At 40.9% G+C, this 22383-nt stretch overlaps 2 protein-coding genes across 3 annotated transcripts; both read right to left on the reverse strand.

Annotated features, from left to right (window-relative positions):
• Positions 1 to 12143: 12143 nt before the first annotated feature.
• On the reverse strand, positions 12144 to 14034 carry ptger3 (prostaglandin E receptor 3 (subtype EP3)). Its single transcript, XM_063494731.2, has 2 exons — positions 13237 to 14034; positions 12144 to 12616 (listed from the first exon to the last, which is right to left on the reverse strand). The coding sequence occupies exons 1-2, from the start codon at positions 14032 to 14034 to the stop codon at positions 12320 to 12322; spliced, it is 1095 nt and encodes a 364-aa protein (XP_063350801.2). The 3' UTR covers positions 12144 to 12319.
• Positions 14035 to 16656: 2622 nt separating this feature from the next.
• On the reverse strand, positions 16657 to 21489 carry zranb2 (zinc finger, RAN-binding domain containing 2). 2 transcript variants are annotated; one of them, XM_063495843.1, is made up of 10 exons: positions 21350 to 21489; positions 20669 to 20721; positions 20441 to 20549; positions 19592 to 19674; positions 19427 to 19503; positions 19150 to 19299; positions 18883 to 19049; positions 18451 to 18510; positions 17737 to 17886; positions 16657 to 17515 (listed from the first exon to the last, which is right to left on the reverse strand). In XM_063495843.1, the coding sequence occupies exons 1-10, from the start codon at positions 21403 to 21405 to the stop codon at positions 17458 to 17460; spliced, it is 963 nt and encodes a 320-aa protein (XP_063351913.1). In that variant the 5' UTR covers positions 21406 to 21489; the 3' UTR covers positions 16657 to 17457. The 2 variants fall into 2 exon arrangements, with proteins under 2 accessions (XP_063351913.1, XP_063351912.1); XM_063495842.1 differs by having other exon boundaries at positions 16657 to 17886.
• Positions 21490 to 22383: the final 894 nt, after the last annotated feature.

The following is a 22383-nucleotide window of genomic DNA, read 5'->3' on the forward strand; positions in this document are numbered from 1 at the left end:
GAAAAACGAGAGTACCAATGACAAAAATAGAGTGAAATTAGTGTTGTGTGTTAAATTTGACATCTGTGTTTGGTCCATTTGCTTAGGCTGAGTAAACAAAGTTCTCATATTTTTGTCTTTCAACTTTATTGTATTTTAGTGACAGATCTCCACACAAGCACTGAGATTTTACACCAGCTGCTACGTTTTAGGTCACAGTGATCCATTGCCTGAGGAAACAGTAATAAAGATAATTGTATTCAGGGGCACGGATGCTGTTAGATCTTCCATGCACTCAGCAGGTGACCTTTTGACTACTCCGAGGTTGTTTATGCGAGCATACTTTTTCCTCACACTAAGCACAGATGCATTGTTATGTCCGATTCACTGATCACACAGTCTGCTAACAAATCCTTAATCCCTCAATATTTAAAATATACAGTAAAAGCATAAGCTAGGTAAAGTAGAGGCATCTATCAACCCCTAATTAATTAAATTAAAGTCGTGCCTCTGCTCCTTCTTGAGAGGCCCAGGAGGAACAATTATGTCATTTAGAGCAAACGCACATTTATCTGTCTCAGCATAATGGTCTTTTGGAAGTAGAGCACTGTCCAACAATAGCAGCAGTGGTGTACATCCAGTATGTGCACACACAAAACAGTGGGAGTGAAAAATGTGTCTCACCTTTTGCAATATATTTCCATCAAGCTACTTTTGGAGAGGACAAAATTAACAATACTGACGTGATTCTGACAACGCTGCACTGCTGGCAGTCTCCTGAGCTCACCTGAAACAGGAAATATGGAACTTCAAACAACAATCAAATCAACACCGCCTCACCGTCATTATGTTCTGGCCCTGTATTTATAGAAATAACCTCTATGATTTACCGTTTCCAGTTCCTTTTTAAAACACTTGCTGGTAATGGGTGAATCATTTTGTTGTATCCAGGCTTTGAACATTACTTGTTTGTCGTAAAAAGACACTTACGCTTAAGCACAATAAAGAAAGACCGTAATTTAAAAAGGCAAACGAATATAAAATTGCCTTTCATTTGCTAACAAGATTTGTGATTTTCTGTGTTAAGATGAGCTTTTGTTCTTGTTTTCACCACTTCTTAGTGAGTTTTATATAAAGTGCTAAAAAACAAATTAAATGAAAACTTTAAAAACACATCAGCTCTCAGTGGGGAAAAAATCAGGCTGGATTTCTGCGCTTTGGGGTCCTTAGGGACTAAATAAAGCGCTATACAAATACAGGCCATTTACCATTTGTACAGACTCTATAATCTGTCAGGATCCAAAGGATGCCGCATTGTTCGATGGAAATTTGAATTATTAACATATAAAAGGCTGAAATCTGTGTTTGTGTACTGACAAATTCAGGATGTATTTCTAATGAGACAATGGATAGTATCCTGAAGACTCTGCTCAGTGAGCTCCTGGACAGTCTGAAGTGCAACCTATTAGTATTAGGTGAGCGTGGGCACCAGTCAATGGTATCAATTCCTTCATCCTCCAGGAACTGCCTGCATACTCACACCGCATCAGGCAGGGTGTAATCATGGCAGTGGTTGACCTGCCAGGTTTGGTATTCTACAGCAAATGTCGATCAAGCTCCATACTGCTGGACAGGGCCCACTACAGAACGTCAGGGCCTCAGGCCACCTTCATGAACTCTGTTTCTGATTGACTGGTCAGAGACATTTACACCAGTGGCCTGCTGGAGATCATTTTATATCTCTGGCAGTGCTCATCATGTTCCTTCTTGCACAAAAGAGCAGATCCTGCAGTCCTGCTGATGGATTAAGGACCTTCTGAGGCCCTGTCGAGCTCCCCTGTAATAACTGCCTGTCTCCTGGAATCTCCTTCACGATCTTGAGACTGTGTGGGAGACACTGCAAACCTTCTGGCAATGGCACATATTGATGTGCCATCCTAGAGGAGTTGCTACCAGTAATGACACTGACCAGTTCAAAACTGGTGAAAAAATCGTCAGAAAAGATGTGTTGGGAAAAAAAGTCCACCTGTAACATGTCTGTGAAGGTTCTCAGTCATCCAGGTCATCGTAGTCAAAGGAGTTGCAAAGAAAAGCGTCTGGACTTCTTTGAGTTGCTTGAAGACGTTTCACCTCTCATCCGAGAAGCTTCTTCAGTTCTAAGGTCAAATGGCCGAGAGTCCCAGATTTAAACCCTGTGGGAGTATCCCCCCAAAGAGGGACAAAGGACCCCCTGGTGATCCTCTAATCACATGAGCCAAGGTGTGAAAGCGGGTGTGGGACCTAATCAGCCAGGGTTTCGGGTGAGCTCATTGTGAAACCCTGGCCCCACCTTGTCGTGTGAATTCCTGAGGTCAGATGGTCCAGGATGTGAGTGGGCATTAAGGCGTCTGGGGAGGGAACTCAAAACTGGATTATAGATGGCAGACAGTTGGTGTCGTAAACCACCGCCTCTGTTCAAAGATGGTCGCTCACAGTGGACATAGATGGCTTCTTTCACTCCTCTTTCAAACCATCTGTCCTCTCTGTCCAAAATGTGAACATTGGCATCCTCGAAAGAGTGACCTTTATCCTTTAGAAGCAGATGAACTGCTGAGTCTTGTCCTGTGGAGGTGGCTCTTCTATGTTGTGCCATGCGCTTGTGAAGTGGCTGTTTGGTCTCTCCAATGTAGAGGTCTGGGCATTCCTCGCTGCACTGTACAGCATACACCACGTTGTTAAGTCTGTGTTTTGGAGTTTTTGTCTTTCGGGTGACCCAGTTTCTGTCTGAGTGTGTTGCTGGGTCTGAAGTACACTGGGATGTCGTGCTTGGAGAAAACCCTCCTGAGTTTCTCTGATACACCGGTTACATAGGGGATGACAACGTTGTTGCATCTGTCTTTCTTATCCTCCCTCGCTGGTGTCTGATCTTCTTTTTTGTGCCTCTTTGCTGACTTTATGAACGCCCAGTTAGGATAACCGCATGTTTTGAGTGCTTCCTTTACGTGTGTGTGTTCCTTCTTTTTTCCCTCAGGCTTAGAGGGAACATGTTCTGCCCGGTGGTGTAGGGTCCTGATTATTCCAAGTTTGTGTTCCAGAGGGTGATGGGAGTCAAAGAGGAGGTACTGGTCCGTGTGTGTGGGCTTCCGGTAAACTTCGATGTTGAGGTTGCCATTCTCTTCAATGTGCACAGCGCAGTCCAGGAAAGGCAAACAGTTATCCTTTGTGTCTTCCCTGGTGAACTTGATGTTCTTATCCACAGCGTTAATGTGCGCAGTGAAGGATTCCACTTCTTGTGTCTTGATTTTGACCCAGGTGTCATCTACATATCTGTACCAGTGGCTGGGTGCTCTTCCTTTGAAAGAGCCAAGAGCCTTCCTTTCCACTTCCTCCATGTAAAGGTTGGCTACAATAGGTGACACGGGGGAGCCCATGGCACAGCCATGTTTTTGTCTGTAGAAACCTTCGTTGTATTTGAAGTATGTTGTGGTAAGGCAGAGGTCTAACAGTGTGCAGATCTGATCGGGTGTGAAGTTGGTCCTGTCTTCCAAGGAGTTGTCTTCTTGTAGTCGTTTTCTGACAGTCTCCACTGCCTCCGTGGTGGGTATGCAAGTGAAGAGAGAGACTACATCAAAGGACACCATGGTTTCATCTGGATCCAGGGTAAGTTTCTGGACCTTGTCGGTGAAGTCGGTGGAGTTCTTGATGTGGTGTGGGGTGTTCCCCACGAGAGGTGCAAGGATGGTAGCAAGGTGTTTCGCAATGTTATAAGTGGCTGAGTTTATGCTACTGACTATGGGTCTGAGTGGGACCCCTTCCTTGTGGATTTTAGGAAGTCTATAAATGCAGGGTATGGCATCCCCTGGATAAAGGCGGTGATATGTAATGCGGTCAATGATTTTGTCCTTTTCGAGGTCTTGAAGGCAAGCTATAACTTTCTTTTTGTAGCTGCTTGTGGGGTCTCGCTTTAAAGCTTCGTAGGTGTTGTTGTCACTGAGGAGAGTAGTGATCTTTGTGTGGTAATCTGTTGTGTTTAGGACCACGGTGCACCTTCCCTTATCCACTGGTAATATAGTGATGTTGTGGTCTTTGCTCAGGGAAGCGACGGCCTTCTTTTCTTGTAATGTAAGGTTAGACGGAGGGACTTTCGCACTGGAGAGGGTGGCTGAGACTTTCATCCTGATTTGCTCTGCTTCTGTCTGTGATAATTTATTAATCCGTATGGCGGTTTCTGTGGCTGTGATGAGGTCCACTATGGGCAACTGTTGCGGAGAAATGGCGAAATTGAGTCCTTTGGCTAAAACCCTCTTTTCAGGTTCAGTGAGATGTAGAATCAAGTCTGCTCTGTGTCCCCTGACAGTGGATCCAAGGCGCAAGCTCTTAGGAACAACTCTGTTTTATCTGCATCTTAGGTTGAAACGAAGGTGGTTCCTATAATCCTCCATTTTCCTTGATTCCCTTTCATACTCCCGTACCAGTTGAAGGGTGTTCCTCCCAAAATGTACGGCAATATGTCTGTGAAGAGGAGTGAAAAGAGGCCATCTATGTCCACTGTGAGCGACCATCTTTGAACAGAGGCGGTGGTTTACGACACCAACTGTCTGCGATCTATAATCCAGTTTTGAGATCCTTCCCAGACGCCTTAATGCCCACTCACATCCTGGACCATCTGACCTCAGGAATTCACACGACAAGGTGGGGCCAGGTTTCACAATGAGCTCACCCGAAACCCTGGCTGATTAGGTCCCACACCCGCTTTCACACCTTGACTCATGTGATTAGAGGATCACCAGGGGGTCCTTTGTCCCTCTTTGGGGGGATACTCCCACAGGGTTTAAATCTGGGACTCTCGGCCATTTGACCTTAGAACTGAAGAAGCTTCTCGGATGAGAGGTGAAACGTCTTCAAGCAACTTAAAGAAGTCCAGACGCTTTTCTTTGCAACTCCTTTGACTCCACCTGTAACACCATTCCTGTTTCGGTGGTTGTCTCATTGTTGCCCTCTCTAGTGCACCTGTTATTATAACACCAAAGCACTGATTAACAACTCTCCTCTAATACTTAACCGAGCACATCAATATTCCACAAGTCTGACTGACTTTATGCTATACTCTGACTAAAATGTTTTCCTTTGATTTTTTTAGCAGTCTGTATATAAAATTCATATCACACACCAGTGTAGCACCAGTGTTATCTTTTATGTGTCTCCCTCATAAAAATCCTATTATACTCTCTGTATTGAGCTTAACAGAGATGAATAATGGGCAGCTAAGATCTTTAATGAGCCCACTAGAATTCATCAAATGCAGTAAGTCTTCTTACTCAGCAATAAAAGAAGTATACACCGTGCATATCGGATTGATTTACATAATTCATGACTGATTGAATTTCAACCTCTAAATAGTCCCAGACGCCACCAATGTCAATGTGAGGTAATGAAAAGGTCTCGTACCTTATATTTATGGCAGGCATATCGAACGGAAACTCCAGGCTCTTTTTCTGTGCACCTCTTGACACCTTGGCCTTTGGGTTACTTTTACACCTTGAAACAAACAGTATCTATGCAACAGTGTTTTACTAATTGTAGCCTAGACAGTGTCCTCTCATAACCTCATTACATGCAGTCCAAGTTACAGTCTAAGTATCCATCCATCCATCCATCCATCCAACCTTCCATATGTCTGTCCATCCATCCATCCATTGATCCATCCGTCCCACTATCTATCCATCCATCCATCCATCCGTCCATCCATCCATCCATTCATCCATCCGTCCATCCATCATCTTCTGCTTATCCTTATCACGTTCGCACACTGGACAGATTACCAGTCTGTCGCAGGGCTAACACATAGACAGACAACCATTCACACTCACTTTCACACCTATGGGCAATTTAGAATCACCAATTAACCTAACCCCACTAACTGTATAACCTGCCTATTATTTTTACATTAGTAACATCTAAGTAAGCATTTTACTATATTAGGGTTTCATATTAATCTGAAATGCTTTCATCCACACCTGAATAACCTTGCAGGTTAAGTTCAATAATAAAGCAAACACTGATAAAAAGGCAGTCATAAAAAAGCTGTTTTAGTAATAATTAGGGTCACCGAGATCAAATCTATAAAAGAGGTTAAGGTTTGAAGTTTTTTAATGTGGGAGCTACGGCACATGAGTCAGCATGGTCGATGTGCTGAAAGTATGCTACCAAAACTACAAACAGAATAAACATCTTTTGCACACCCAGAAAGAACTGAAAGGATATTACCACAAAGTAAACTCGACCACTCTCGTGGCTGGGGACCGACACCAGCTAGATAAACACTACACACTCAGTGTAGCAGATATGAAATAAAACAATGCAAACAGTACTTTTCCGCATGATAACTGGAACAAAAATGAAGCAAACATACCTGCTTTTCAGGAGCTTTTTAACTGTTTCTAAATTGTGCCTCGGTCATAATGTCCCCTTCTCAACGAAGAACTCTGATGTACACTTTTGATCAATAAAGTATAGTGATTATAGTCTAAGCTCCTGTCCTCTTTTTTCACTCTGTCTGTGTCTGTTCATCCAGTCCAGAGGAGGTTATTGGAGCTGAGTAGAAGATGGCTGAAGTAAACTTTGGACAAGACTCTTAGGACATTAAGGAGGAGACGGGGAGTACGGGAAGCAGAAAGACAGAATGCTGTTCTTGCAGTGAGCTTTAAAACATGAGGGTCAGACTGAGTGGCTCAGATAAAGCACCTTTTCAGTCACTTGATGGGAGTCGTGACAAAAATCTTGAGAATGAGGAGAGCTTGACGTCATGACAGCACAAGTTTTGGAAAGCTAAAGTGTCAGGAATGACTCATTAATGGCCATAATCGCAGAACATAGATCTATTAAGGTCATGTAAAAGCTACTGAGAAAGTCAGACCACTTTTGACATATATTGGTGTATTTATAGTTACACAACTAGTTTGTGTTTAGTTCTAGTGCAAGTACTTAGCGATGAGAGCAGGCTCTTAGTGACCCAGTGCTTTTCTCAGATACTGGCAATAGTGTTGTGTGGTTTCCAGAAATAAGGCATCCTGCATTCTTTTTTTCTTACGCAATAAAATTTAATAGGTTATTTATGTACACCTAACTGCACTCTCATCAGTCCACAGAATATTTTCCCAAAAGTCTTGAGGATCATCAGGATATATATATATATATTTTTGGCAAATGTGAGACGAGCCTTTGTATTCTTTTTGGTCAAAAGTTTTCCCTTGGAAATCTTCCATGGATGCCATTTTTGCTTAGTCTCTTACTGTTATTGTTGAATCATGTACTCAGATCTTAACTGAGGCCTGTAGTTCTTGAATATTGTTCTGGATTCTTTTGTGACTTCCTGGTTGACTGTTTGATGCGCTCTTTGAAATAGCTTTGTAACTGTTTTCTAGATCAATAGATGTCAACAACTTTGTTTCTCAGCTGTTCCTTTGAGGCGCGATATCTTTCTTTTACAAATGCTTCAGCCTACTTTGTCGTTCAGTAGGTCTAGCAGTGATGTGGCTTGTGAAACTGAACTCAGCTTTCCAAAAAAAAACCTGTGGTTATTCACAGACGAGGGATTACTTTGAAGCCAGGTAGATTTTGATAGCAATAATAACCTCATTACAAGCAGTTACTGAAGCTAGAGCTATAATCCATCCATCCATCCATCCATCCATCCATCCATCCATCCATCCATCCATCCATCCATCCATCCATCCATCCATTCACATCTATGGGCAATTTAGAATCACCAATTAACCAAACCCCCTTATTAAATGAAATTATCACTTAAAAATTGCATTTTGTATTTACTTGGGTTATTTTTGTTTGTCTGACGAACTGAAATATGTAAGGGAAAAATATGCAAAACTCTAAGAAGTCAGGAAGGAGGGTAAACACTTGTCATGTACCTCAAACGATGCAAACATGTGAATTAAAACCCTTTTATGCAATGATTGATCAGAACAGTGTTTAGTGCAGTATTGTTCTTTTTATTGGTCCATTGGAAACACATTGCACAAGTTCAAGAAGCGCAAGAAGCATACACATGCTTTAGAGTTGTTAACAGCGTTCAAAAGATTTACAATGTCCAGAACATTCACCGTCAAGCAACAATCATCTTACTCTCAAATCATCGTTCTCATAACTCCAACAAAATCTCAGCAGGCCGAGATGTAAAATAGTTACGAGTCCACACGTGACATTTAAAATAGTTCATGTCTTTTGTCTTTTTCATGTAAAGAATGTTAACAGTTTCATTGTTTCTTGATTGATTTCATACACAAGGGGCGAAATTCTAAAATTCAAAGCACAGTTCATGTGTGATATTCAAATAGGGTGAAAGTAAATGCAGCAAAGATCTGTTGTCAGACTCAAATTGGCAGCACATGGAAATTTTTTATTCCAGTGGGTACCAGAATGCCCCGGTTCCTCAGTTTTTTAAAAAAATGTTGTGTTTGGCTCAGACTAATTGCAGTTTATTACCACTTCACATTTCACAGGCTGCTTTAATTGGTGTGACAATGAATGACTTATTATTTAAAATTGAAACAAGCTTATTAGACAGCCAAAAAAATAATGTTAATAACACAATTATATTCAGCCAGAAGCAGTGAAACAGATTGATTTGAAAGTGCATTAAAAGCTGAACTGATACAAATCAAGTACATATTGTTACATAACTTTATCTTTGACAGAAAAAACCCCCCCAAAACCCAAAGCTGTAGAGGTCACAGCATTCCCCACCTGACCCCAGGATGAAAATCACAAGAGCACTGCCAAAGTCGCTGTGTGAAAGTCTGCAGATAGCCCTCGTCTGAGAATCGGGTCTCAGAGTTTGTAAGAATTTAGTGAAACTTCCGTCAGAGTGCACAGAGTTCTCATATAACATTCAAAAGCAGCAGCATGGGAGGAAAGTATGAGGACGTGTACCTTTAACGGTATTTATTTACATTCGTTAGAGAAACCTGGCTGGTGGGCCTGACCTCTTTCTATTGAACTGTGCACACACACGACACCACTGTGTGCTTGGTTTAAAAGACTCGAGGAACATTTTCCTCACGTACCTCTTGTTTCTTCCCTTTTAACAGTAAGTAATTTACGTCACCAGTGACCTGCTCATTACATCTTTACATGAAATCTGCCATTTCTTCATACAAACAAAAACAAGAAAATCAAGAAAGTCTTATCCAAGTCACATCATTCTTTCTTGAACATGGAAAAATAAAAAACACAGTTGACTTTTACAGGGTGACTAAACGTGATTCTCGAGGAGATTTATATTTGTTTCAGAAAGGAGGCGAAAGAAAATGATTACCACAATGATAAAAAGTGATCCTTAATGATTTCCAAGGAAATATTGCAATTCCCAGCAAGTTTAAGTGCAAAATGTCGATCAAGCAAACGATTTTAGAGACAGCCTCTTCTTATCTTGAAATCACAGACATAGACATAAAGCTCGAGTGGCAATCAGTAAATCACTTCCAAGCTTTATCGACTCGGCTAAGTGGAGTCGCTGGCATCGCTGTGTTCCTCAGGTTTCTCTTTTTCTTTTAAGTCACTGCATATCCATAGCTCTGGTGCTAGTGGCGGTTACACCGGTGTGCTCAAAAAGCCTGGTGCTGACACAAATGAATGCAGTTTAAGTAAATGATTAAAACTAAATTCAATAGTCCTTAATCTCTGGTTTTAATAGCATTGGCAGTGGGTTTGTCTTAATGTGCACACCTCTTTATAAATCCAAACATTTGCTGTTATTGGCTTCAAATATTAGATCTTGGAGACCTCATATTACTTTGTACCATCCTGGAAACTAATGAACATTCATATTTCATAGGACACAGCTACCATCCAGAAAGCCAGAGAGCACTCCTTGTAAATATTGTTTAGGCTTTTACTGGGCCCATTAGGTCAGGTTAAAATTGTGTTTAAATAAATAATTATAATTCCATTTTGTTTTATACTGTGGGGGTGCGAATTTAATACCCTGATAAATTCTTGACAGCATGTGCAGCCTGTCAGCTCTACGCTATTTTCCTTTGTGTGATTATTTTGCATGTAGAGCCTGAAGCGTCCTGGATAGAAGCCTGGCACAATTACAAGATGCAGATTTAAGTAGTAGCTAAATGAGTCAGTTTATTCCAGAGCAACTTGTAAATAGCTGCATTCACTGTATAAGTGCATGAATGAAACCACAACGCTGAGTGTTTCAAATGAATATCAACTATGGCATAATGAGGGCACTTGTTGCGACTAATATTTTCTCAGTTTGTGAAGTCTTTGTTAAAATAAAACCTGCTTGTGTCTGCGTAATAACACTTAGGTGTTATATGTGAAATTCAGCCAAATGTAGCCAGCAACTCTCTGTGTAACACTCCCCTGAAAAAGGTTTTGTCTCCTGTTACACCTTTTTCACACAACAAACGAGGTTAATCCTTTGAGTGTAAGGCACTCAGCCTTCACAACTAACACAAGATAAACTCTATCTCAGATGAACAGATAAGAGCAAAGAGAAAAAGCTCATTTTTCACATGGCTTTTTGCAGACAACAATTTCCGATCGGATCATTACCACAGAGCCCGTGTGCATTCTCACAGCTGAAAGGCAAAGGCAAAACCAGACATGGCAGAGATGAGAGTACATCAGCCTAATCTTGTTGGCTGATATGCTGAGAAGGCAGAGTTGTGACAAGAATTTGCCCCGTAACCTGAAGGTTACCATGACAGCAAATGAGCCGGCCCTCGAGGCTGTCAAACATTAACAGTATGTACAAAAACGAGATTATCGAGTACAAAAAATAACATAAATATGGTGGCATAAGATAATTACACCGCCATGCCCATGGTTTTCTAACAGCAGCATCAACATTTATTCTGGTGGCACTAGAAGCAAACCACCTCATTAGAAATGACACTGACTTCATCTGAGACCTTAGGGGAACAAATGCACTATACACATTAAAGGGAATTAATAATTAATACCTATTTAGGGGCAGGATTGGGGCTGTAATGACAAAATATAGCGGGTACTAAGAAACAATGGTGGAATACAAATGGGGCTGTCCACAATATCCCAGAAAACCACCAGTGAATGAAAGGCATATATCACAAGGCTAAAAACATGTCGAAATCATGTGCCTGCAGCAAAACTTCACAAGTAGCAGTAAAGGTGCACTAATGTGACCGACTCACATCATTATCGACTGATGGCAGCCTGCTGTACAAGCAGCTTCAAATAAACTGTTTATGAGTTTGTTACACTTTGTGGCATTTTGGACATTTTGACATTGACTGTGTTCATTGCACCACTGTTCTTGATGATGATCACCAGTCTATACTTTCATTGATGTAACTGGTTAAAATCTATAACAATCTTTCTTTTCTTTTTTGTCCAAACAGGTTTGGCTTGTGAAATTAGGCACATTCGTCGTTACACCTTGTGTTCTCGCAGATCATTAAAACCCTTTAATCCAGTGAAATGCCTCCAGATGTGGGCATTCGTTTCATATGACTTGCCTTCAACATATTTTAAAAGGATGGTTGCCGACAATTACAAACTGTCTCCGTGTGCATTTCATATACAGGAGAAGAAAACTTTAAAACTTCACATTTTCGTAGTCCCAGCTGTTCCCCTAGGAACACCATGTACAGCTAAACTATACAATAAACTTTACAAAGTATAGTCTATACAACAGATGCCAGGCAGGTAGCATTATTGGCATTCAGCACAGAAACAGCAAATATCATAGAGACTAATAAATAATGTTATTTACAACTGCCTCCAGTTTGGAATTTTCCTTTAGTTGCTCCTTTGAGTTTTAAATCAAGTGGTTACATTTCATGTAAGAGATGCTAAAGATATGTACAACCTAATTTAAGCAAGTTACAGTACCTTCACTCACAGACATTCACAAGAAACATTTGTCTTTTAGTTAGCTTATGGCTTCAAGTTACAGAAAGCAGTGAGCATGAGATTCAGCACTTCCACGTGAGTCAGTTTGAATGCCCCAATACTGAAATATTGAGTTTGTTTTTAAAAATGAAAATGGGTGACAATAGAGTTCCTGGTAACTGCACAGCAGATGTTGCATGAGATGACACGGTCATGCGTCCGCATGCTGGTTAGGTGGCTTTGAATGGAATGTGTTATATGCAAAATGAATGCTCAGAAGATATTTTTCATTTCATTATCAGTGCAACAGAGGCTACACTTGCTCCTGCTGCACAATATCCTTTCATGGGCAGAAATCCATTCCCACTCTTTTGCCTGTTTCATTATCCTGATAGAAAGCTCTCCTGGCTTCAGGAATTACTGTGCAAGGCTGGATTCATTTTAGAGGAGGGCATTATGAAGGTTTTGTTTCTTGGTTCTGTTTGTTAAGAGCTGTCTGCATCTCTTTCTGATCCTCTGAAGAGCAGTTGGAGACAGCATTAGCCATGATGCAGAACTTGCGCAGGAGGATCTCCCTGAGGAGCAGATAGACCCACGGGTCCAGGATCTGGTTGAGGGAGGCCAAGCGTATCGCCGTCAGAAAGAAGTTACAATCTAGATGGAAATCCTGATTGGAGGTGCGGTTTGATGCTCCCTTTGAATTACACTGATCGGACGAGACCTGGGTGGAGATCATCCTCAGCATCAGCACCTGAGGGGAAGATGTTTGGGCAGAACTTTATTTTTTTTCACACTAACAGAATGAGGAGAAAGCATGCCATTAAGTGACAAAAGCTTTAATTTACTGAACAAACAATCGCTGGTTGGAAAATAGTTTCTCATTTTGTGTACAGAAGCCTATATTTTACGTTCACTAAATCATATAACGGAAACACACTCTAACAACAGTCCTGTCGGGGAACGAGCAAAAACTAATTTTCACGGTTGGTCTCTGCTATCACAGAGCTGTGCCTTCTATTAATATCTCACTGGGACTGTTAAATATGTGACTGACAATGCATGATCTCATTGCGCACTATGCAGATCCCTAAACAGGACCCCTAAGTGGATTACCTCTTAATAGCAAAAGGCAGCAGCCTTTCAGAGAAAACGTGCATGACATCATTTATGTGAGGAGAAGATGGATAAAGATTTAAAACTGTTTGTGACAAGTACTGACACAAACACATTAAAACCAATCAGTGTTTATTTTTAACATTACTTTAAGGGACATAACTATATGAAACTATGACAGCACATTGTTATAAAATATGCCTACGCAAGTACACTGTAAGAAAATATATATCCTGCAGTCGCCTGTGAAAAACATACCAGCAGAGGAGACCAGCATATAAGCAGGACGCACATAATCCCTAACAACTGGATGACGGTCTCCGTTGTGAGCCGTTCCCACTGCTTTGAAGACTGAGAAGTGCCTGATTTTGTTTTACACCGGGTAACTACGCCCCGGATCGTCACCACATTGCAGAAAAGTGTTATAAGTAGAGCCGAGATCCCGAGTATGGCAAAAGTGGTGGAGAAGAATCCATTTCCTGGGACTTTGGCATCAACCGTGCTGATGAAGCACCAGGTGCCCGGCCACTGCTGCGTGTATTCCCCGACCCCTGCTACGGGCAGCAGAGCAAACAGCAAAACAAGACCCCATATAACAGCTAAAATCTGCTTTGTCACACTTGTCTTCATGTGATTCGAGTACCAGTGCGGGTTAGTGATAGCCAAGGCCCTTTCGATCGCCATGGCACTCGCCATGAAGAGAGCGCACAGGCCAAAAGTTGTCATGCACACGCCAAAAAAGGCGCATAACTTGCCAGATTCGTCGATGTCATTCCAATTCCTACCAGACTGGTAAACTGAAATCACAATTGGACTTGTCAAAAGCTGCCCAAACAGGTCTGTCAGCGCCAGAGATCCAATGCAAAGCAAGAAGGACCTTTTCCTTTTATTTTCCTTCTTTCTGTAGGAGATGCACACCAGGATAAGAGCTAGCGAGTTGCCCACCATTCCGGTGATCATCATAGTTATAGGAAATCCAACTGATGCATATCCACAACTGGAATTATTTGTGCAATTGCTTTGGCGCAGTGTCTTGGAGACGTTGGCGTCCAGCATATCTTCTTCACTGGTGGTGTGCAAGCCCTCTAGAGAATCAAAGCTGAATCCAGTTATTGTTTCTGAAAGTGTACACTTATATACAGCTGTTACCCTGTGCGTATCGGTCCGGCATCATCTTGCGCTCCAAAGTGCTCCAACTGAATGCGATGCGTAAAGCACGAGGTGTCCTTTAAGCGCTGGAGGCGGGACTACTTCGGGTCCGGAGGAAGCCCATAGTCTCACTGTGCTGTAATAACCACTGTCCTTATGTGTCTGGAATAAGGGCACCGGTAAGTAGGGACCAGACATCGACCCTCCGGTGTTCTGCCAAAAAGCGATCGATGTTTCTGTGTGGTTTTCTTTTGTGTCTAACATGTTTGCTTGTATTGGTAAACAGGCTTCAGGCGAAAGGATTTACAGGGGGTTATAACAAAGATAAAGAAATTAACTATGTTACAAGTATCTTTATGACGTTATAACAATGCACCCGCGTTATAATCCATCCGGTCCTTTTTAGCCAATTAAAATATCTTTTCAGACACAAGTTATGTTTATTGCCTTTTTCTGTTTCCAGGTTGGCCAGACTCTCTTGAAAAATACATTTAATGACAATGAGAGCTTTTACCTCGATAAATACAAGTCACTTTGCCAAAAACTGATTGGAGCTTCTATGTCTGATAGCCATGTTTGCCATATTGTAGGCCAGAAAGTTATTTACAGCATTTTAAATACCGGTGTTGTGATCCTCTGCCAAAAAGTGGTTCCCTGCATTTGCCAACAAATGATTGCCGGTATTTGAACTGTTGTAAATGAGTTGTTGGACTACAATCTGTCAAACCTATCTCCCATGAATGATATCAAATCATTTTCAGGCAGAAATAACGTCACAAGACAGAAGCTGCAATCAGTTTTTGGCAAGTTGACTTTTATATGCCCTTTATTTATCTGGATAAAAAGTGTTTGTGGCATTAAACATGTCTTTTCTTCCCAAGTGATCTGGCCAAAAGGGCATCAATAATGCAATAAAGATAACATCGTTCTATAAAGATATTTTAAGTAACCTGAAAGGACTGGTTTGATTATAATGTACATAAAGACAGCTGCATACAAAACTCTTGTGACGAGTAAGTAGTAAGTCAAAATGTTGTTATTAACTTACATATGGATTTTTTCACCCCAGGGGTGAAAATCTTCCACAAAGAAATCTTTACAATGTAACTGTTACATTGTAAAGAGTTCTTTGTTACAATGGTACAAATGTGTTACTGATAACACATTTGTCTATCAGTAGAATAATCTATTCCCCCATCAAAACAATTGATATCAACTCTGCACTGTCACCATTATGTGCCTATACTAAGAGACTTCACACTTTGCTAAACTGTATTTCAAAATAGGCTAAGCAATTTTATCTTACTTGTTAATTTATTTTAAAAAGCCATTTTATTGTGACATAAACAGCCTATTACATATAATTTCAGTATACTCACAATTCAAATTTTACAGTTTTATTTGGATTTTTTAACTCCTGAGCTCCCAGCTTCCCCTCTCACCTCTGTGGGGAGTCTATCCTGCAAGCTCCTCTACCAGAGGCCTGGGAGCTTGAGGATCCTGCGCAGTATCTTTGCTGTTCCCAGGACTGCGCTCTTCTGGACAGAGATCTCAGATGTTGTTCCTGGGATCTGCTGGAGTCACTTGCCTAGCTTGGGAGTCACTGCACAGAGTGCTCCAATTACCACTGGGACCACTTTTACCCTCACCCTCCACATGCCTCTCACCTCCTTCTTGAACATAAGATTTTAAAACCTGAGCTTTTTGTGTAGTCAGCACCCTATTATTTATATTGCATTTCTTCAGCCATTTACTTTGAACTATCGTGTTATAGTTTGTGTTTGGTTCTGTAGTATGAATCTCGCAAAATCTGAAATTAAATGTACTTTAATAACTGTGCCAGGAAATGGCCATTTCGTAAAGAAGTTGACTATGTGGCCCAAATTCCTCTTTCCGGTTGTTTATTGCCTTTAATATAATCTGTCAAGCCAATAAATGTTAACTAGACCAGTGGGTTTATTTTCCCGCTCCTGCACCCTTGGATAAATCTGTGGAATTTATCAACGCAGACCACGACCGTGGCAAACAGCTTCACTTCCAAGGCGATTGTTAATTTAAAGGGTATAACTTTGAGCTATAATGAGTTTTAATGAAGCAGCACTGCCATTGCTTCCGCTCAGATTACCAGCTTGGGCAACAACTGCCATCTGTTGACCACACTGAGAACAGTTCAGTGAAAAGACCTTATTAACGGTACAGAAAAAGTTATTGTAGATTGTTTTTTAGATTTACAGTAGTGTATATTAGGATGAAATTTGGTGTTAATATTTGAAAACATGAAAACTTTCAGCCCATAGCCGAAGATCACAAAAGTTAAGATCACTTACTGTTAAGATGAGCTTTGCAAAGTGGCGACACAAAACAGAACCAGACCAAATACTACCCCAACTTCAAAAACATGTATATTTCCCCTCTTGCCGAACTTCTACACATTTTCTCAAATACTCAAGTTTAGAATTAAGACAGCTTGACTTGACAACCCCAACCCCTCAACAAAACCTTCATATTAAACACAGTATTAACAGGAAGCAATGTTGACAGGATTTTATTTACACAAGTACATTTCAGGTATTTTAATCAGTAAAGACTGTTCTGCCACATGTTACCAGAAATGTTACTTTTTCTGCACTAATCTGGAGCAAAAAGGAAAAAAAAAAGTGAATTAATTTGTTTCATGACAAATTTAAAAGAAATAATCAGTAGCATGAAGTCCAAATATGCCACAATTACGTAAAAGGAAAAAAAAAATTAAACCTAAAATGAGAAACCAAGAACGTACTTAAAACAAGCATTATCAAAAAGTAAAATACTTACCTTGAAAACACAAAATACAGGACATTTATCATCAAAATCAAACAAACAGGCCAAAATTCATAGCTAAATCACAAGTAGTCTAAATTGGTGCTGAAGAACTTCACCCTTACTTAAAAAAAACAAACCATTTAGTTGTTAGAAAAATCATTGGCGTCTCTTAGGGCCCCAAAAATTAAAAAAGGACAGATTTTGCTCCGATTTTTTCAGAAACTAAGTGTACTGCCATGAAGATATTAAGTGGGTTTAAAATGGAACACAGCCTCTTGACACTATATTTAATTTTCATATAGGACCAAACATTTATGTTTATTGGAAACCTATACAAATACTCGTCACATATCGGGATGAATGTGGTTTTAAAAAGGGAGCTGCTGCCTCTCTTTCGCTGGGAGGGGTTTAAGACTTTTAATGAAAGTATACTGAAAGGAGGGTTGGTTTTTTTTGTCTTTGATTTTTGGCAACACAACATGCACTTCCACTAGGATTCCTTTTCTTGTATTAAAGACAGTAATAAAGTTATTTCTTTTTTGAACTGGAGCCAGAATGGGACGATCCTGAAGAGTGGCCACGCCGCCTGAAATCAAACAAAACACCATGGGAAGAACAAACAGGTTAGCACGCTTTACCATTAACACTCAGTTTATGCATAACCAAGTACAAGGTCAGAATAAATAAAAAGCGTTATAAACATGGCAAAAGTGTGAACGTATTTCTGTAAAACTGAATTCCCATAAGCCAGGCGACACATGGCTAACAACAATCAGTGCCATTGTGGTATTCCACAGAAACCCAAACCTTTCGGACGAACGCGATCTAGAACGCCTCCGTTTTCTCCCTCCAGATGATGACCTGGAGCGACTGCGCTTCTGTCTCCTCTCAGGTGAGGAGGAGGGGGAGCGGGACCTCTTCCGGGGAGAGGAGCCCTTTCCAGACCTGGAGCTGGATCTTTATGAGGAATAAACCAAGCAGTGAGGTCAGTAAGGTACAACAGGGTCTCACCAATGTGGGTATCTCTATCAAGCTTCTCTGATAAGGAGGGGATTAGGAGCACTTTGATACGGATCACTGGTACTGAGAACATTTCACTCAAGATGCTGTATGTCTCATTGGTTGAGTGTACTTGGAATTACTTTAAATATAAATAAAGAAAATTGTGCTTCTTTTTAATATAGTCCCAATAACTCAGTGGGTAAAGGAGGAGTAACTCCCGAGAGATGCTTGATAAAGACCCGAGATCTCTATTTACACGTACAAGCTAAAGTAAGTTTTAAACTCAATACTAATTGCACTCTCAGGCCTAATTGAAATGTAAGCCCACATAAAGTGACTGAAAACGATTTACTACATTAAACTTCCACCCTGACTTTTAATTTTTTCCCCTCTCAGCAGATAATTTGGGAAAAAAAAAAAATCTCTGCCAAGTAAGAGCTAAGTAAAAGGACTGCTGTGGAGCTTTCTGCCCCACACATACACTCCCTAACGGGAGAGAGTGCATGTCACCTCATTCACCTGGAGCGGGACCTCGAGCGAGATCCAGATCTGGAACTGGATGAGCTTCTAGAGCGGGATCTGAAAGACAAAAAACACAAAACCTTTCCAATATTTTCTACACAGGGACAGAGCTATGCACGGTGGTTATGTGGAAATAGGCACAATTAACAGCAAGCTACTCTTAGGAAAATACCTAAAACTGCCTCAAAGCATCGGCGAGTATTCAATATACCTACAGGGTGGCTGGAATTAAAGTAATGAAAACAGGAAAAACAACAATATCCTACACACACGGATCCCATATGAATGAATACAAGGTAAGGGTTTAGAAGAGGGAGGACAACAAATGAGCACAACAGGACATTTAATTGATGTTGATCAGTAAATCAGAAGAAGATTGAGCCGATACTGACATTTTGCCCGGAGTTACCCTTGACCTGTACCCTTTACCTGGACCTAGACCGTGAACTGGAGCTGGAGGAGCGCGAGGAGGAGCGGGATGAACCGGAGCGGCTGCCCTTTTTCTTAGCTGGCTTATCGTCGTTGTCGTCACTGGCAATCAGGTCGTACTTTGACAGGTCACCATCTTCATCATCATCATCTTCCTCCTCATCATCCTGCAAAGGAAGTGCTTTTTTGTTGTTGTGCTTTTTTGTTTTTAATAAAATAATTTTATACTATCCAGCATTTTTTTTAATTTACAATCATCAATCTTACATCCAATTTGTATTTGGACAGGTCACCATCTTCATCCTCCTCTTCATCATCTTCCTCCTCTTCTTCTTTTGGCACTTCCTTCTTTTCACTTTCTTTTGAGGAAGACGTGCTGTTGCTCTTCCCACGGTATTTTTTCTTTTTCCTACCAAACTGGTGGAATAAGAAACAGCACATCTCTATGAATCTGAACACTGACAATGCCGACTTCCTCTGAAGCCAAAATCTTTCACTTGTCAAACATCAGAGCAGCAATCTTCGGGTACCAGATGACACTTACCTCATCATATTCACCGTCAGATTCCTCCCGTTCGATATATTCCACATTTTCTCTTTCATTGAACCCTCCACCGTAACCTGAAAGCATTACATAAGAAAAAACCCCATCAATAACTGATGATCAAAGTAACAAACAAAAAAATATTTACAGAATATATTGAGTTACCTGTTCTTTCTTCAAGCTTGGCATATTTGGGGGTGTTGCACATGTTGCACTCCGACCGTCTCGCCCAATTCACATTTCCACATCTTTACACACACAAGAAGGTGGAGGGAAATGCTGGTTAGAGTACTATTATATCCCAAAATCAGCAACACTATTTGTTACAACAATATCCCAGATGAAGGTGTCCACAAACAGCATCTAGTTTACAGCAAAGGTAGGCAAGTTAACTTCTAACTCGTGTGTGACACGTGGAAAATCTCATATTTCTGTGTCATATTGCCCGTAGCTTGTCAACCAAGTAAACTGGAGCCTGCAGTGTTACAAACTGTGGTTGCTCTCATTTGTCTGTAACAATGCAAACCATAAAATGTTGAGTGGTACTTTGCATATTCGAATTGCAAGCGTCAAATTTCTTGCAAATGTGTTACACCACAGACTCCAGTACAAAAACTCCTCTTTTATTATATCCGACATGGGACTCATTGTAAGTTCTTCTTAAATAATTTATATTTATGGAAAGTGTACATGGGATTTCTGCATATATGCAAAAGTGCCAAAGAAAACTGAGTCTTTTCTAACATTTAAAATAAAAAGTATCAAACTTTTATCCGATGCTGGAGGTACAAGTTACGAATATAAATGAGAAAAAATATTTTTCTGGTATTTATCAGAACTTTTTGCACATTTTCAGCAATCAGCTATAATAGTGATTGGTAATTTGGACCCTGCCTCACTCGCAAATTATGAAATCTTTATTTCTTGCACTTTATAATGTACAAGTGAAAAACACGAATACCAAAGACACCTATCTGATATGGTGCCAAGACGTTTTTTGTGATGATATCATACGTTTTGCATTGCCAGTCATTCGCACTGAAGAGGCCTCGACTCTTTTCAGCGAGCGTTTTTCCAATCTCCGTCCCTCCCGCCTTCATCATCTTCGCTTCTGTAGTTTTTTCTGCATTAAAAAATAAAGTAAATTAAACCAACCTATTTTAAATGATTATGCAAAGGATAAAGATTATTTGCATTCTTAAGTTTTATATAACAGCAATAAGAGACAGAAGGGGGACTCACCTCTACCACATCTGTTGCAACTTGTCCTTCTGGCAAAGTTCACATTTCCACATCTGCAAAAGCAAAATGTTATATGCAGGTAAGGCTTGAGCTCGTTCCTCACTCGCTTTGACATGTGTGAGTATGCTGCAGGCTGGTGCAGTTTATTCATCTTTCCATTAGCCTGTGCTCCTTCCTCAGACACCCTCTGTCACAAGCCTGAGCCGCGACAAATGCAGCAACTGTATCCGTACGCATTTAACGGAGTTCACTGGAAACACGATACTGCTGACTCCGGATAAAGACTCTTCACTCATGACCACTTGGCCTCTACAACATCATAAACACCACCCATAACAGCAGCGAGTGCAAACACTCAACCCAACCCACGTTAGCTAACCACGGCTAGCGTGCTAAATAGCATTTCTGCGCCCAGGAGAAACTAGCACGCAATATCCCCCTCGCCTCGCTCTGATATCCTCCAGCATGTAAGCTTGAAACCGTGTTCATTCTGTTCTGTTCTAGGCCGAAATTGTGAGTGAAAGTGCTCCATTTTATTGAGCTGCTGAACGTTAGCATGAGTCACATGCTAAAAGGCCTACACTTGCTAACCTGCCTGTTAACAGCTGCACACTAAGCACCAGTCTATTGCTACACAGAGCCCCAAATACTGTGATTTATTCACTGTGTTGGAGTACGTACTTTTTATCCGGACATATCCAGTCCCCGTCGCTGACTCGAAAACTCTTCCCTGACATTTTAGCGCCTTTAAGCTCTACCTACCCTCGCTGGCAGACTACGCTGCGCTCACCACTGTGTCCATGCAGCACAAGCTATCTCCACCCTCCCTACACTGCCACCTTCAGGCGCCTGCCGGTACTTATTTAAAGCCACTTCCTCCTGCTCTGAAAGTGGAAATTTATATAATGACAAACACTTTGCATTATAAAGTCGAGTGTCATTTATGTTTTGATACTCTGAGCAGCAGTTCACAAACACATAGAGCCTGTTGGCCATTATCGGACCGGATGCACCTTTTACACTCAATACAACCACCTTACCTAACATTACCTGACCTCCTAGTGCCACACATGAGCTTAAATAAGCAGCCAGCAGTCAGTTCAGGTGTCCAGTCCTGTTTTATTAATGCGGCTTAGGAGTCTCAGTAAGCTTTTAAATAAAAGAAATATAGAGGTGGTTATAACTACATACTTTTATCTCCTCTGGGTTAGCCTATTAGACTATTGTTATATTGTATAGCCAAAGTTTACACAAACTGCAGCTGGTCCAAAATTCAGCAGCAGAACTCATGCTTCCCTTCATAGGTTGCCTATTATTATTAGAATTGATCTCAACATTTTATTTGCCTTTGGGCGTCACCGTCTGCCCCTGGTCACAACCCTAGGTCCTCAGTCAAGGCTCTGCTGGCCATCTCAAAGCCGTGACTGACAACTGAGGATGATCGAGCTTTTTCTGTGAGAACACTCACTCTTTTGAACAATCTCCCTGAGGCCATCGGAGTGGGGAGCTCATTATCGTCATCTTTTAAATCTCTCTTAAAATATATTTTTTATAAGCAGGCCTTTTCTGTGCCTCCTCTTTGAGTTATGTCTTCATGGCAGTTTTCTCTTCTTGTCCTAGCGATCATTTTTAATTTAATTTTTCTCATAGTTACTTTTAATTTTACCCAAATTTTATGTGTATTGATTTTTTAAATGTATTCCTTTTATCTTTGT

This window comes from Pelmatolapia mariae, linkage group LG15 (genome assembly GCF_036321145.2).
Source record: "Pelmatolapia mariae isolate MD_Pm_ZW linkage group LG15, Pm_UMD_F_2, whole genome shotgun sequence".
NCBI lineage: Eukaryota > Metazoa > Chordata > Actinopteri > Cichliformes > Cichlidae > Pelmatolapia > Pelmatolapia mariae.